Below are 18,369 nucleotides of genomic sequence, written 5' to 3'. Positions count from 1 at the left end.
TCCTTTATGAAGGCATAGAGCCTTTACTACATGAAAATGAAAATTAATGAATACACTGTGTACAGTAATTTACCTGATAAGACAGACCTCAGAAAAATACTTTATGAGGCATAAAGCTGTCTATAATGAAAATTAATTAACTAAGGATGTTTTTGCCCTGCCAGGGTGTGGCCGAGTTATCTGGAGTGCCGGGTTATCGAGTGCCGAGTTTTCGAGACTCTACTGTATCAAAAACGTTCGATTCAGCACGACACAGTCCTCAGAAAAACACTACAAAAAAGTGTCAGTGCTATCAGCTAAAACACACACACCAACAAAAAAAATATTGGAATATCTCAAGATATAGCTGAAGATTGCAGCGTCATAGCACTAGCAAAAATTTAAATTTGCCAACTGGAATTCTTTCGGATAACTGACATTTCAGATAACCGATGCTCTACTGTAATAGAATGTAAATTTTATAGCAACACACTACATTAGGAAATATGTAATGACTAATATGTACAAAATAATTAGTGTGAAGAAAACAAATGGAGCATCTCAGATGGTTGAAGGTCATAGAAATCTTTAAAGCTAATTTTGTGCCATCTTGTATAAATTTTAAGGAGGAAATGATGTCAATGGCCTAGCTGGCTCTACTAGACATGACAGTATAGTCATTGATTGAATCTTTGTTGTACACAGACAATGCATGTGTGGCTTTGAATTTTTTATACTCATAGTTCAAATTGTGGTTTGAATTTACATTTCTTTCAAAAAAACTTTTTTGTTTCAAAACAATGTTCCATCTGGTTACTGTTATAGTGCCTGAAGAAGAACTCAGAAGGAGTTAGAAAACATTTGTCTTAAGATAGTTTTTTCTTTTCTTTTTCTGTTTTCTTCACACCATTTATTGGTTTTGTGTTCATCATTATGTAAATTTTATTTAAAATTTTCTTACATTTAATTGATATTTTCTGAATGGTTATTATTTTTATTAATTAATTAATATTATTATATTAAAAGATTTATAAATATTTAATATATTTCATTTATTTTTAATTTGTATACATTAATAAAAATATATTGATTATCCTATTATAGTTTCATAATAAACAAAAAAGCAGTAATGTTACAACTGTAATTGATGATTATAATATGCCTCATTGGATTAACTTAAGGTAAGAATGTTTCAAATTTTAATATATAAAAGTCAAATATATATAAATTATTACAAAATATTCACACTGATAGATTCATAGATTTAGTATTTACAAATATTTTCAGAATTATTTATGTGATACTTATGGGTATCATTAATTCAAAAACTCATAGTATGAATTCTGAATAATTAAATCCATTAACCAATTAGTATTGATTAAATTGTAATGAATTTATTCTAACCCATTTCATTTAGTTTAGGGATAAGTTTTGGTTTATTATTCTATTTATTTTGGGGCATTTTATTTCATGAAGGATAGACTACTGCACCTCAATTGGGCAAAATTCTAAAAATCAAAAATCATCTTACTACGACAACTGTTGGCAGCAACCAATTATATCATCAAACCCACAAACAACATCTTGAGGAGACTCCTAATGAAAGTTAAAAGAATGATCTCACACTCCAAATTGTCCAAATTGTCACAAGGGAAAATTATAAAGATTATTTATGACATGAAATAATGAAAAGATTACTAGAATTTTATATGAATGTTAGTGACTTAAGTATGTAAAAAAGGTCAAATGGGCATAACTATAACATCACCACAACTGCACCATAAGAAGGAAGTGAAGGTAGAGATTGAACAAGGTGGAGCTAAGGATAAGAGCAAGGTTAAGAAAAGGCTTTCAAGTTTCATTGATGATGTAGAAGTTCTTGGTGATGGTTAGGTGAATTTAATCTGTAAGATTACTTTGTGAATTTTTTGATATAGTTCAATTGCATATTTGCTTGTCAGTTTTGTGGAGATAGAAATAAAATAGATTTAATTTCATAATTTTTAGTTCCCAAGTTTTGGGAAAGTTTTTTGTATATAGTTGTTTTGGATTTGATAAAATATCTTTTATTGTACTTTTGAATTTTCTCTAACTTATTTCATTATTGTATGATTCGGGTTTAGAGTAATAAATCGATTTTTTTGTACATATAGTACTTATTTTGGATTTTTTATATTCATTAACAAATTACATTCATATTTTTGCCCACATAAAGTCCAGCCCTGGCACTAACCAAACTCTGTTTATGTAACACACCATTAGGAAACTATCTGGATTCTCAATAAAAATAGATAGACATTACATAATGTTTATTGATATGTACAATACTTTGATTTAAGGCATTTTCCTTACTAAATAGTTTTTGTCCAAAACTGTATTTATATAAAATTATTATTTTAATTGAAATATAAATCAGAAAAATATTTCTTATATAATTAATATCATTGTGGAGTTGTAGTTAACAAATAGACATGAGTCAATAAAGAAGAAACATTGAAAGTAATAAAGTTAGGATCGTAGATATTTATATAAGTTAGTTAATATTTGATCTAATAAACTATCAATTTGGAATATTTGTAGTGCTTAGAGTTATTTGTAAAAAGCATTAATTTTGATGAAATATAAGAATAAAAGATTGTGAAGGATGAAATAGTAAAATTTGATAAGTTTCTTTCTTGTTTTCTATTTACTTGTTGATGTTGAAATATCTTACTTAATTCACCTTGATTAGAAAGAATTTTTAATAAGAAATTGAATCCATACTTTGCTGTTAGTAGATAACTAACATGAAGAATGGATTCTATACATTTTTCAAAGTGCTCTAAAGTTACTTAGCAAATGTTAATAATCTACAGTCAATTTCTTTGCATGGAGAGAGACTGCAATAAAAACATGGTGTATCAAATATGATGTAGGAAATGCAAGGAGGAATTTTTTAATAGCTAAATTAATATTTAAATCTGCTGTTCAATCAATGCTTATGCAATGCAATGCAATGCAAATTAGTCATAATCTGAATCATTAGTGATTAATTATAAATAAGTGAAAAACAAGTTTGGAGGCTCCTCCAGTGTTTCCTTGCACCTACTTGTCTCTCATTCTCTATTTAGATAATTTCAATATTTCCCAGAGGACACATCACCTGCTTTGGAAAATTCTGTTCTAAATCATTAGAAGTCAACAAGTCCTGTTAATTTTTTGTAATTTTTGCTTACTATATTCGGCATTATTAATTTAAATTTAATGTAAGGTGTATATTATCTTTTATTTCTATTGGTCCTATTTTTATATTGTCTGAATTAAAATTTGAACTGTTGAAATTTAATAGGAAAGATAGTAGATGTTTGAATTACATGTAAAGTGACTAATTTATCCAGTTTGTGAAATATGTTTTCTTAAAGAACTTTCAATGAATATCATTTGATCTTTTATTTAATTCTGATAGATTTTTAGCTGACAGAAATTGTATGATTAATAGAAAATAGAAAATTCCAATAATGTTATGTTTATTAGTTAAAATACGAGGTCTGTTCAAAAAATACGTGGACTGTTTGATTTGCCTGGCTCCAGTTGGTTCCAAGGGAATCGGCTTGGTGTTGCTAGGTTTGTACAGATCACCTGGTGATAACGCATTTTCCGATTACAGATATCTTTATTTGTAGATTAGCTATGCAGTTTTTAGTGAAGTGCGATTTTTTTCGTTTGTCGGATTTCAGAATGAATGACCTGAAGGAGCAACGACTCACTGTGAAATTTTATGTTAAACTTGGAAAATCTGCGACTAAAACATTTGCTTTGCTCAACCAGTGGGTGGGTGAAACGTCCCTAGACCCAAAAAAGCTTGCAAGTTCGATCCAATATCAAGGTGATTCTGACAGTTTTCTTTGATGCTAAGGGTGTTGTTCACCACGAGTATCTCCTCCAAGGCTCCACAGTGAAACAGACTTATTACATTGAAGTTCTGAAATGTCTGAGGGATGCCATCTGTTTCAAAAGGTCAGAAATGCAGAGGAGTGGCAATTGGTTTCTCCATCATGACAATACTCCAGCCCATTCAGCCCTCAGAACTCGTTAGTTTTTAGCCAAACACTTGATCACTGTTCTTCCCCACTCCCCCTACTCACCTGACAGTGCTCCTTGTGACTTTTTCTTGTTTCCCAAACTCAAAAGACCCTTGAAAGGAAGAAGATTTGAAACGATTCCTGAGATTAAGGCAAATGCGACAAAGGTGCTAAAAGACATTACAAAAGAAGTATACCAGGACTGTTTCAACAAGTGGAAACACCATTGGGATAAGTATGTGCGTTGGGAAGGAGAGTACTTTGTAGGGGACCCAGACATGTAACTTCTACATAAAGTACATTTTTGTTTTATGACGTCAGTTTGCGTATTTTTTGAACAGACCTTGTAATTGCTTTATTGAAGTAATTATTCTTATACTATTTTGTAACTTTTTCAGAAATTAAAAAAATTCTAAATTTAGAAAACAAACAGTTATTTATATCATGTAACTATTTAAAACACATTCAATGATGCAATGATTGCAATTAATTTGCAATAAATTGATATTATTAAAATGTAGACAATAATAAAAGATGAAATTTTTATGAAGTAGATTTGCAAAAGTGTCAATAGTTGTATAGATTATTGATTTTAGGACTCCTAAAATGTTCATTATAGTTAGATGTGTATTATACAAAGATTAATTTAGAGCAGGTATCTTATGCCATCTATAATTTTGTTGAAAATTTAGTTGTTCTGAGAGAAGATACTGAAGAAGAAAAATTGATTTTTGAATCTGTCTTAGCCTACCAGTAACTGAGTGGATATAACCACTGAGCACTGTTAGTTGGTCACATGGATTTTTCCATGTTTCTCCACTTAACTAACATCTAAATAGGAGTCAGTTTCCCATAAAAATTCCTCTCAGGTGGCTCTCTCCTTGGGAGATAAGCCATATCAAACCAAATCAAATCTATTTTATAATAATTCATTTATTTATGTTCATAAATTTTTGTTTTATTTTTATTATTTATGCATTTGTTTTGAAATTAATTTTTTTAAATATACATTTTCAAACAGGTGCCCATATATTCTTTGTTTTCAAGGCCAAGTTAGCCCCAAGTGTTTGCCATCTTAAGGGAGCACTGATCTGACATTGAATCATAGTTTGAGGCTTCTTGCATTATATATGATGCACTTTTTATAGCTTGTGCCTCCTTTTTTTATAGTCTGCAGGCATCATTGTTCTCATATATAAAAAAATAAATTCATATGAATTGTAATGAGCTTAATTGATATATTTAATAGCTAACTAAAATGTATTGTAAATTGTTTACTTTTTATATACTCTTGATTGGAAAACTATTCTTAATCCTTTAATTCTTAAATTAATAAGTTATTTATAATTGTATTTACTGGTAAATATATCATTTTAATTTATAAAGTGATTAAATAGCTGAATGTTTTAGGCTTAAATACTTTAATGACAGGTATGCCAGTCTATCCAGGGGCGACCAGGAAATCAGATTATTCCATATGGTAAAAACTGACATGCCAGTTTATCCCAGAGGTATGTCGACATGCTGGTTTAAGTTACACATTCCTCTTTAGAGGGTGCATTAAAAAAACAAGAGAGTTACATCAAGTAAAAACAAATGTTTTTTTATTCTGAAACTGTCAGCTTACATAAAAAAACTATGATTATCTGTTTAATTTTTTCATTTTATCTTCTTTCTAACAACATAAAATACTTGTGGAATTCCAAAGGTGCTTTTTTTATATTTATTTTATGGTAATTCAATTCAAAAACAAAAAATAGACATATTAAATTTAAAAAATTCACTGTAAATTATCTCAACTTATATGGATTAACATTGGCTTTGTATGAAATTTGAGAGGACGGTGTTATTTTTAAGGTTGGAATGGATGGTCAGTGTAGCTGTAGCCACACTGACCTACTATTACCATCACCACCAATAAGTCACTAATTGTTTTATTGCTTTGTAAACAAAAACTCTCTTCCTGATTTTAAGTCATTCAAATTACAATGATATTATTATATTTTGAAGAATGTTCTTTTTTTAACAACTAGTTTTGTTAGGTCTGATTAATTTTATATTTTAGTTGCAGTTTAACTGGCATACTAGTCTCCCCCATTTATATGTGGCATGTCAGTAAATATACAGTAAATGTTTAAAAACTGAAACTGTTATTAATTGTCTGTCATAGAAACAAATTAAGACACATCCAGTGGTGATATTCAGCGGGTTCGCACAGGTTCAGCCGAACCTGTTGTTAACATTTTCAAAGTTTTCTGAACCTTGTTAAACACACGTAACATTTCTCAGTGGTTTTGTTTCTTTCAAAAAAAATATATTAAAATATACATATTATACTTTGTAACACTACTAAACTAAAGCCTTATACACCATTTGCCTGGTGCGACCTTCCTCGACCGTTCCAGTCGAGATTGAAACGAGGTTCAATCTCGATCGACTCAAGAGAGTTCTTAAAACTAGATCCAGTCATAAGAGAGACCCCACAATCCCACACGTGCGAGAAAATACAAGATGGCTGCGGAACACATGTCGGGCTATTGACAGTGAAATAAAAAAGATATTGTATTTCGAGAGACGATGACATCTGTCTATTATTAGATATATCTCAAGAAAAAGTATTGTATTTATTTCTAACCAAAACTTCCATTTTGTTTGTCAGTGTTCGTGACTTACCGCGTAGTTATGTCAGTTTTATCATCGTGTGTAATATATATCTTTTTTATTTATATGGGTATCTTAAGGTCAGTTTTTGTGCTAATGTTGCTAATGCACCATTTGAGTGAAAAAAAATTGTTAAGGAAAAATTTTCTGTTAGCGAACCCTTTGTTAAATATTTCGAATATCACCACTGGACACATCCAAATAACTTATTTAATTAGGCCTTGGTTTATAGCACATGGTAAAAAACTATTTAACTGTGTAGTGCAGTATTTGAAGAAAAAAATTTTTTCCCAAACAGGAAAAAATTCTTGCAGGTGAAAATAATTTTTTGAATAAATTTTAAATGTAGACTGAAGGATTTTGTATTTATATGAACAAGAATTTCTTTATTTTAAGGTTGAAACATTTTAAAAAGAGGAGAGTGAATCATTTGAAATATTTTAAATGATTGATTATTCAAACAAACTCATCAATAATTATAAAAAATAATATAATTAATAATAATTTTATATTTATAGTTTATATAAAACTTTTATTTTTAATTTACAAAATATAAGATATTTTTTTATAATTGTTAAATTTTTTATAGTTTTTATTCTTCAACAAAACAAATAAGTTATTCAAATTTTGTTCCTCGAATCAAATTGCCAATGCCATTTGTGAGTATTTATTTCAGAATGTTTTTAAATAGACATTAATATTTTTACTTTTATTTCCACATTTGTATTTTTTAGACAAAATCATCAGAAAAAGAAAAAGGAAAAAGTAAGTTGTTCTTAATTTTTTATTAAAATTAAAACAAAAATTTAATTCTAAGTAATTTTAACCTTTGATTTGAAATTTTAATTGAATTAAAACAAAAGCATAGCATTTATGATTAGAAATTAAGTTTTAGTTTTAATATATAATTTGATTATTAAAAAGTTTAAGTTAATTATATACTAATATATATAAAAAAGTGTGTGTTTATGACAAACTACTTAGTACTCATCAATTTTTTAGATTAGTTCTGGTGGAAGTTAACAGGGTGGACAAAACTTAAATCCAGTTGCATACATAATATAAGCCTATTATCACATTTTTTGATAATTATTCATGTAAGTTGCTCTGACAAAGCATGAAACATATCATTACCAAATAAGTGAAAATAAATTATGCACTTTTTCAATAGAACATTAATTAATAATCTTCAGAAAAACAAAACAAGAAATTTGCAGTCTATAAAGTTGGCCTCTCATGGTACTTTTTCTAAATATGGTTACTACACATTTCTTAAATTTGTGTACACTTTGACTCCCTTTCATTGCTGTGGTTGGGAGTCCAATACTCTAGACTGCAATATAACTAATTAAATTGGGTAACACATTCAATTTTTTGACCATAACAAGTGTAAAATATTTGAAGTCAAAATAAAAAAGTTATGATTTCAAGGTTTTATTTTTATTTACTTACACAATCTCCTACTTCTGTAGCATTGTTTTATAAGCAAACAGTGATGGTAATTCCCATCAATAAAAACATGACTATTCAAAAAAAATGTAAAAATGAATGAAATGAAGATAATTAGAAAAGAATAACTAATACTGTAACACCCAATGTGAATATAAAATCAATATTCATTAAATAACAGTTAACATCAACAGTTAAAATGAAGAAATGGAATCCATGACATGATTGCATTGATTTCATTTATTCCATTTGATAAATGAGCATGTTGTAATGGAATTGAAATGTAACTTAAAAATGCATAAATTAAGAAGTCACACCTGTATTATTATCTGTTAAGTAGTATTGATAGTCATGTTTATAGCTGATAGCACATATCTAAAACAGAAATTACTAAGTTTATTATAGATTTAGATATTTTTTATATCATAAAATAATAATGATATAAGAATTAAGATAGTATAGTATCTTAATTCTTATATCATTATTTATTTTATTTAACTATACTTCTGAATAAATTTATTTAGTTTTATAAATTACTTCTACTCATAAAGAGATTAAAATTTAAAATTTTAGTTAAATATGTTATTAATTTTCTCCTTACTTTTTTTGATTATTAAAATTCTTAATGTTTGTGTTATAACTATAAATTGAATTTTTACTGATGAATTAGATTTTTTTTTATTAGTTTATTATAAAGTATTGATATAATTGCAAATTGTTTAAATGTAATTTATATTTATCTACTTATTTATAGTTGTGTATACAAAACGTCCACATTACATTAACCAACCTGATTCATTTCCTTCACTTTTTAATTTTGATGAATATGATGAATATATATTCAAATTACCTTCTCATTCACAAAATTCTCGGTAAGCAAAGTCAATAATTATTTAATTAAATTTTATTCTAAATTTATTTATTTAGTTATAAATAATAATAATAATATGTACTTTAAATATTTATCATTACTATATACAGTCTTGGAAAACATTTGAGATTACCTGGGTTTTCAAACCTTCCATTAAAATTAACTGATTGCCTGTAAATATGTTGTTGTTTAGATATTAAAATAACCATAAACCAAACAAATATCAAGTAAAAACTTACTATTACTTAAACAACTTACAATTTTCCTAGAAAAAGTTTGAGACCAGAATCAAAAAAGCACAATGAAAACAAAACATAGTAGGGAAAAACAATGTTTAATATTTATTTGGGTTAATAGTAAACAAATTAACATCAATCAATTGATTGGTCATGGATGTAGTAAGAGTTGTTGGCCTTTCAGGACCAATTTCATCCCTAGCAGTCACAATTGTTTTTTTAAGATCACAAGCAGTGTATACGTAATAGAAATTTGGCTTTGAGTGTGAATAGCATATTTGATATGACTATGCATGTCTGTAATCATATGAGTTAGCATTTATATTTTTATATTCAAATTTTTAAAATATTTTCTAATTATTATTTGTTAAAAATATGAATGTTTTATAAAGTTGTTTGCAAATAACTTTTAACAATATAACTTTCGTTACTATTTTTGCTTCAGCAAGTCATTGTATATAATTGAACCTGTCTTTCTAAAACATATTTATATCAAAAATCTCTTCTTTATTGCAAATTTTTTTCCTGCATTTTCATCCTAAATTCAATTTTACATGCTCATCTCAATTTTCTTCCAAAACCTCTCTATCTCAAATTACGGAATGAAGTGTCAATTATAAATTCAAAGTTCAGGGACTACATTTTGATAGCATAAATTGTAGATGAGAAACATGTCTTCCAATATAATGCATATTTGCAATTAATGGTTTTTTTTTTTTTTTTTCTCTGATTGGATACAGTTTGGATAAGTTTGGCTTGCATCTTATTTGTTGAAGAAAATCAGGCATCAGAAACTATTGACAAACTATTTCTGTTAAGTTTTGTCAAAAATGTTTTATTTGTACCTAATACAGGTATGTACTGTACATGCTAATGTATTAATAAAATACCATACCTCCAATCAAACCTATTACTGTTTACTGTGTAAGAACCTGTATATCTCGAAACATGTTTATCTCAAATTGTTTTCTCATTACCTTGAAATTTGAGATAGATAGGTACAACTGTATTTTATACAGTGTAAGAAATAACTATCCAATAGAATGAAATGTGTTAAATGTAAATAGTAATCTTAAGAAATTTAATTGTAAATATTATTTTTTTAGATTATAAATTTATAAATAGTTATGAATTTAACAATACCATATTTACTTGAATATAAGATGCCATCAAATCTAAGATGAACCTTAATTTCTACATGTTCACCACCCATGGTTTTTCTTTNGCTAATGTTGCTAATGCACCATTTGAGTGAAAAAAAATTGTTAAGGAAAAATTTTCTGTTAGCGAACCCTTTGTTAAATATTTCGAATATCACCACTGGACACATCCAAATAACTTATTTAATTAGGCCTTGGTTTATAGCACATGGTAAAAAACTATTTAACTGTGTAGTGCAGTATTTGAAGAAAAAAATTTTTTCCCAAACAGGAAAAAATTCTTGCAGGTGAAAATAATTTTTTGAATAAATTTTAAATGTAGACTGAAGGATTTTGTATTTATATGAACAAGAATTTCTTTATTTTAAGGTTGAAACATTTTAAAAAGAGGAGAGTGAATCATTTGAAATATTTTAAATGATTGATTATTCAAACAAACTCATCAGTAATTATAAAAAATAATATAATTAATAATAATTTTATATTTATAGTTTATATAAAACTTTTATTTTTAATTTACAAAATATAAGATATTTTTTTATAATTGTTAAATTTTTTATAGTTTTTATTCTTCAACAAAACAAATAAGTTATTCAAATTTTGTTCCTCGAATCAAATTGCCAATGCCATTTGTGAGTATTTATTTCAGAATGTTTTTAAATAGACATTAATATTTTTACTTTTATTTCCACATTTGTATTTTTTAGACAAAATCATCAGAAAAAGAAAAAGGAAAAAGTAAGTTGTTCTTAATTTTTTATTAAAATTAAAACAAAAATTTAATTCTAAGTAATTTTAACCTTTGATTTGAAATTTTAATTGAATTAAAACAAAAGCATAGCATTTATGATTAGAAATTAAGTTTTAGTTTTAATATATAATTTGATTATTAAAAAGTTTAAGTTAATTATATACTAATATATATAAAAAAGTGTGTGTTTATGACAAACTACTTAGTACTCATCAATTTTTTAGATTAGTTCTGGTGGAAGTTAACAGGGTGGACAAAACTTAAATCCAGTTGCATACATAATATAAGCCTATTATCACATTTTTTGATAATTATTCATGTAAGTTGCTCTGACAAAGCATGAAACATATCATTACCAAATAAGTGAAAATAAATTATGCACTTTTTCAATAGAACATTAATTAATAATCTTCAGAAAAACAAAACAAGAAATTTGCAGTCTATAAAGTTGGCCTCTCATGGTACTTTTTCTAAATATGGTTACTACACATTTCTTAAATTTGTGTACACTTTGACTCCCTTTCATTGCTGTGGTTGGGAGTCCAATACTCTAGACTGCAATATAACTAATTAAATTGGGTAACACATTCAATTTTTTGACCATAACAAGTGTAAAATATTTGAAGTCAAAATAAAAAAGTTATGATTTCAAGGTTTTATTTTTATTTACTTACACAATCTCCTACTTCTGTAGCATTGTTTTATAAGCAAACAGTGATGGTAATTCCCATCAATAAAAACATGACTATTCAAAAAAAATGTAAAAATGAATGAAATGAAGATAATTAGAAAAGAATAACTAATACTGTAACACCCAATGTGAATATAAAATCAATATTCATTAAATAACAGTTAACATCAACAGTTAAAATGAAGAAATGGAATCCATGACATGATTGCATTGATTTCATTTATTCCATTTGATAAATGAGCATGTTGTAATGGAATTGAAATGTAACTTAAAAATGCATAAATTAAGAAGTCACACCTGTATTATTATCTGTTAAGTAGTATTGATAGTCATGTTTATAGCTGATAGCACATATCTAAAACAGAAATTACTAAGTTTATTATAGATTTAGATATTTTTTATATCATAAAATAATAATGATATAAGAATTAAGATAGTATAGTATCTTAATTCTTATATCATTATTTATTTTATTTAACTATACTTCTGAATAAATTTATTTAGTTTTATAAATTACTTCTACTCATAAAGAGATTAAAATTTAAAATTTTAGTTAAATATGTTATTAATTTTCTCCTTACTTTTTTTGATTATTAAAATTCTTAATGTTTGTGTTATAACTATAAATTGAATTTTTACTGATGAATTAGATTTTTTTTTATTAGTTTATTATAAAGTATTGATATAATTGCAAATTGTTTAAATGTAATTTATATTTATCTACTTATTTATAGTTGTGTATACAAAACGTCCACATTACATTAACCAACCTGATTCATTTCCTTCACTTTTTAATTTTGATGAATATGATGAATATATATTCAAATTACCTTCTCATTCACAAAATTCTCGGTAAGCAAAGTCAATAATTATTTAATTAAATTTTATTCTAAATTTATTTATTTAGTTATAAATAATAATAATAATATGTACTTTAAATATTTATCATTACTATATACAGTCTTGGAAAACATTTGAGATTACCTGGGTTTTCAAACCTTCCATTAAAATTAACTGATTGCCTGTAAATATGTTGTTGTTTAGATATTAAAATAACCATAAACCAAACAAATATCAAGTAAAAACTTACTATTACTTAAACAACTTACAATTTTCCTAGAAAAAGTTTGAGACCAGAATCAAAAAAGCACAATGAAAACAAAACATAGTAGGGAAAAACAATGTTTAATATTTATTTGGGTTAATAGTAAACAAATTAACATCAATCAATTGATTGGTCATGGATGTAGTAAGAGTTGTTGGCCTTTCAGGACCAATTTCATCCCTAGCAGTCACAATTGTTTTTTTAAGATCACAAGCAGTGTATACGTAATAGAAATTTGGCTTTGAGTGTGAATAGCATATTTGATATGACTATGCATGTCTGTAATCATATGAGTTAGCATTTATATTTTTATATTCAAATTTTTAAAATATTTTCTAATTATTATTTGTTAAAAATATGAATGTTTTATAAAGTTGTTTGCAAATAACTTTTAACAATATAACTTTCGTTACTATTTTTGCTTCAGCAAGTCATTGTATATAATTGAACCTGTCTTTCTAAAACATATTTATATCAAAAATCTCTTCTTTATTGCAAATTTTTTTCCTGCATTTTCATCCTAAATTCAATTTTACATGCTCATCTCAATTTTCTTCCAAAACCTCTCTATCTCAAATTACGGAATGAAGTGTCAATTATAAATTCAAAGTTCAGGGACTACATTTTGATAGCATAAATTGTAGATGAGAAACATGTCTTCCAATATAATGCATATTTGCAATTAATGGTTTTTTTTTTTTTTTTCTCTGATTGGATACAGTTTGGATAAGTTTGGCTTGCATCTTATTTGTTGAAGAAAATCAGGCATCAGAAACTATTGACAAACTATTTCTGTTAAGTTTTGTCAAAAATGTTTTATTTGTACCTAATACAGGTATGTACTGTACATGCTAATGTATTAATAAAATACCATACCTCCAATCAAACCTATTACTGTTTACTGTGTAAGAACCTGTATATCTCGAAACATGTTTATCTCAAATTGTTTTCTCATTACCTTGAAATTTGAGATAGATAGGTACAACTGTATTTTATACAGTGTAAGAAATAACTATCCAATAGAATGAAATGTGTTAAATGTAAATAGTAATCTTAAGAAATTTAATTGTAAATATTATTTTTTTATGATTATAAATTTATAAATAGTTATGAATTTAACAATACCATATTTACTTGAATATAAGATGCCATCAAATCTAAGATGAACCTTAATTTCTACATGTTCACCACCCATGGTTTTTCTTTCTTTTTTTTTTTTTTGAAAAATAGACAACTTGAAAAAAAACTTTACATCAACAGAATCATTCTGTTGACTTAATTTTGTTTAGTATTTATTGCACAGTAAAGCAAGGTTACTGTGTAATAAATATACTGTCTTCACAATAAATTTGTCTCAAATTATTTATTTAAAACAAAATATCCATGGGTAAGTATGTAGAAATTAAGGTGCATCTTAGGTTCAAGTAAATACAGTATTCATTTTTGTTATTATTTTTTTTTTACTAGAAAAATATGAAACCATTAAGATATCAAATATGTTTTTTACAAAATGTATCTTTTTAATTTTTAATGTGTTTTAAATGATCATATGATTTTAATTTAATAATTTATAAATTTTTAATTTCATTTCATTTCAAATTTTCTATTGAAATATTTATTATAAAGAAAAATGTTAAAAAAAATTAAAAAAACTGAAAATACAAAATAATAGAAAGTACTGAATTTTAAAAATATTTAAAATATGAATAATTTTATGTAAGTGCATAGTTTTGATTTTAAAGTTCTTGTTTAGCACAACACACAGTTTACAACGTCATTCATCAAGACGAAAGGCAACACTTCCATCTAACAATCACCCTCGTACCATTCTTCCAAGAAGGATGTCAGAAGATAAAACTTCAACGACTTGTTTTGTGGCTTCAGAAACAATTCCAGAGCCAAAATCTGTTTATGTGCCATCTCCAGCTATTACAATTCCACTTCCAAATTCACAAAGCAATATTTGTTATTTATCATCATCTTTGGGAACACCTTACGTTCCTGGTAAAAACATTTTTATATATAATTTTATAATCTATTTTATGTTATAGTGAGATAAAATTGTTCAAGCCCAGAAAATTAGTAGACATTATTAAAAAATATGCATTAAATACAAAATTATTATTACATATAAACTAATTTATACATATTATAACTCATTTCTGTTAATGTCTTACAAAATAAATAAATTATGATTTTCCTTCATTTTTTTTTTTTTCATTCTGATCTATAATTTTTTTTAGTAAAATATATATAAAATCAATACTAATTAATTTTTAAGAATTATATTATCATCTAAAAAAGACTACTTTAATTGAGAACTTGCATTAAAATTATTATACAAAATAAAGATTTAAGATTTCAGTTGAAGTCTATTTTTTGGATAAAATAGATTATATTGAGTTTTTGAGCTGTTTCTCTTTCGTACTTTTTAACTGTCAATGAAAATATAATGATATTTTTTAATATTGATTTTTTTATATTGATTTTTATATTTTTTTTATATGAATCCAAATATGATTAGATTATATTTTTTAATATTTATATAATATTTGCACAACTTGAAAAATTGATTAAAAACTTTCAAAACCAAGATATTGTGAAATTTTAATAAAATATTCAATTTTCTTATTGACACTTTAGGTTTTCTTTTTATTTATTCTGGTTTTTAGTCTTTCAAAGTTTTCTAAGCTAAAAACATTGATGTATTTGCAGGTCAAATTTTATATAAAAGATTACTTTTGAATATGGTACACAAGAACAGAGTATTTTATCTTTATTACGTTTCAGAATTCAAAAATATTGATATAATATTTAACTTTTTAAATATAATTACACTTTGTCAGTGAAAGGAATAGCATTAATAAAAATTCTATGTGTAAAACTATAGTACATTATCAATATACTATAGTTATAAAGAAGACAAAAATTTGTTTAATATAAAATATAAAAATATATTTTATTAAATATACTATAATAGGTAGAACTCTATCTCTTATAAGCATTCTACTGTTAATTTCTGTAACTATTATCATCATATTATTAAAATTTATATTTTCAAGCATTATTATCATCAAACAATTGTTCTTATTTCTAATTGGTTTTACCATTTGGTTTTTTCTCTATCTCTTTTGACTGTAAATATACCCTATTATCATTTTTTTAAATTTCATTCAAATAAAAATTCATTATTTATTTGGATATGACTTATAATGATTACATTTTAATGATTGTTGACATATATTGTCATTCTATTTAAATCTCTCAATGGATAGGTTTAATGATGTCAATTTATATGAATCAAAATTAATGTGTAAATGCTGGTATTAGTAATATACATGTTTTCTCAAAAATATTCCAAAAAAAGTAAATAATAGTAATTTATTAAATTTTTCAGATATGTAAGTTATAATTGCTCCTCCTCTTATTTATTAACTGAAATTGAAGAAATTTTCTTAAATGTATCCTATTATTGTATATTATAATTAGTTTATTGTATTAGACAGAGTTAGATAACCTAATAAATAGGGTATAACAATTTGCAGGGCTTATCACACCAAGGCCGACTGAAAGAAGGACCAGAACTTTTATAAAAAATGGTTGGTCTTTATATAATTATTAATAATCACATTTCAAATTTAGGTAAGTATGCATTTCGGGTACAGGGACCCCTCATCAGCTTATAAACACTTGGTAACATTGTAACAAATACAATACCTATAACCTGCCAATACAACAGGATAACCAACATATGCAGTGCACTGCATTTACAATTTCTCAATGTAACCCATACACTAAAAACTAAAATATCAAGTATAAATTAGAATACAATGACAATGTGGTATAACATATTATCTGGAACTAGTAAATGTCTTAGTTTCTCCTACATTTTCCAAATTCTGGTAGACGGTTACACTATTAATAATGAATATTGTTAAGTATATTAAAAAAACACAAAAAGGGGAAAGGAAGCTAACAATAAACTTACTCTTATTAAAACCAATTGGTCTCCATATTTTAATAAAAACAAAATACATCTAATCTATAAGCCTTTGTGAAGTCAACTGCACTGTCACACTGCATTTTACAAAGTGATGTGACTATACTCCCTACATCTGTTCAGCATCTGTTTCAAGGTTAAGTGAAAACGATGTCAATCCACCCCTCATGTAGCTTCAGTCCCACGTTGTTATTAATTCTGATGTCTTCCTGTATTTTCAGAATTTCTAGGTGTTCCTGTAGTCTTCTTTTTAGTTGATTGTTTTCTGTCATAATACACTTGATGCTATCTTTTAAAATTTCACAACCTTCAGTGTTGCAATTAGTTTATTGTATTCTTTTTATTGGTTTTTAAGGTCTGGAACCAACTTTCCATTTTTTTTATATTTTTTTCCATATGTTAGTATNTTGATTGTTTTCTGTCATAATACACTTGATGCTATCTTTTAAAATTTCACAACCTTCAGTGTTGCAATTAGTTTATTGTATTCTTTTTATTGGTTTTTAAGGTCTGGAACCAACTTTCCATTTTTTTTATATTTTTTTCCATATGTTAGTATCTTTTTATTTTAACGTGGATTTTTTTTTGTGAATATATCTACCATGTAAAAACAATTGGGTGTATTATTAATTTAGTAATTTTCATATTTATTATGCAAAAGCTTGTTAAAATTTTTCCCAAAAAGAAATTTAATATGTTTATTTGAAAATACAATGAAATTTATTTAACTTCTTTTATTTGCTTCTAGTTAGAGAAGTGACTTTGAAACGACCTCTATCAAGAGACGATCTTGATCCTGATTTTTCACCACCTTTTCGCAGTATTGTTGGAAGTGCTGATTCACATGAGCAAATAAATACTCATAAAATTATTCATTGTCATTCACGAGCTTTAGTTAATCCATTTGATCCATCTCACGTCACCATAAAACTGACTTCAAATAGAAGACGCTGGACACATGTATTTCCACTAGGTTTGTATAATCATTTCATTAAATTTAAAATAATTTTATGTAATAAATAAGTTTTTATAAAGTTTTTCATAAACAAAATTGATTTGAATACAGTAGACCCCCCTATAACGCTTAGATACGTTCCACGCTAATCGAATTTTACGTGGTAGGAATGATTAAATACATGAGCCAATCACAGCCCGATAGGTGGGAACTTTACGGACTAAGGCTGTTCGAAAGGTTTTCTTCTATAAAATTAACCGATTCTAGACTAATTCCACTCAACATTTCCAAAACACGTATAATTTTTTGGGAGTAATCCGTATAAACTATGCTATAAACAAAAAATTATAGGATTACTTACCGAGTGTGTACCGTTCGACTACGCCCGTTGTTCAAAGCTTGTCTTCGTCGCGGAACAGCACACGAAACGGCGGCCGCGATATCTGATAA

General features: G+C 26.3%; 1 protein-coding gene across 2 annotated transcripts in view; it reads left to right on the top strand.

Moving 5' to 3' along the window:
* Positions 1–1,075: 1,075 nt before the first annotated feature.
* The window catches only part of LOC111632018 (GATOR complex protein DEPDC5-like), a 71,236-nt gene continuing 53,942 nt past the window's right edge, over positions 1,076–18,369 (top strand). Inside the window, exons 1-6 of one of the 2 annotated variants that reach the window (XM_023376370.1) lie at positions 1,076–1,160; positions 7,291–7,360; positions 7,436–7,466; positions 8,905–9,022; positions 14,718–14,968; positions 17,713–17,937. In XM_023376370.1, coding sequence (XP_023232138.1) covers positions 1,138–1,160; positions 7,291–7,360; positions 7,436–7,466; positions 8,905–9,022; positions 14,718–14,968; positions 17,713–17,937 — 718 coding nt within the window. In that variant the 5' untranslated portion in view covers positions 1,076–1,137. Of the gene's footprint in view, positions 1,161–7,290; positions 7,361–7,435; positions 7,467–8,904; positions 9,023–10,974; positions 11,050–11,124; positions 11,156–12,593; positions 12,712–14,717; positions 14,969–17,712; positions 17,938–18,369 lie in introns of those variants that run through there. The other variant, XM_023376371.1, reaches the window with a different exon arrangement.

The sequence above is a fragment of the Centruroides sculpturatus genome, unplaced genomic scaffold (assembly GCF_000671375.1).
Source record: "Centruroides sculpturatus isolate CEXI.00-Female unplaced genomic scaffold, Cexi_2.0 scaffold696, whole genome shotgun sequence".
In the NCBI taxonomy this organism is placed as follows: Eukaryota; Metazoa; Arthropoda; class Arachnida; order Scorpiones; family Buthidae; genus Centruroides; species Centruroides sculpturatus.
This window is presented reverse-complemented; position numbering and strand designations above follow the sequence as displayed.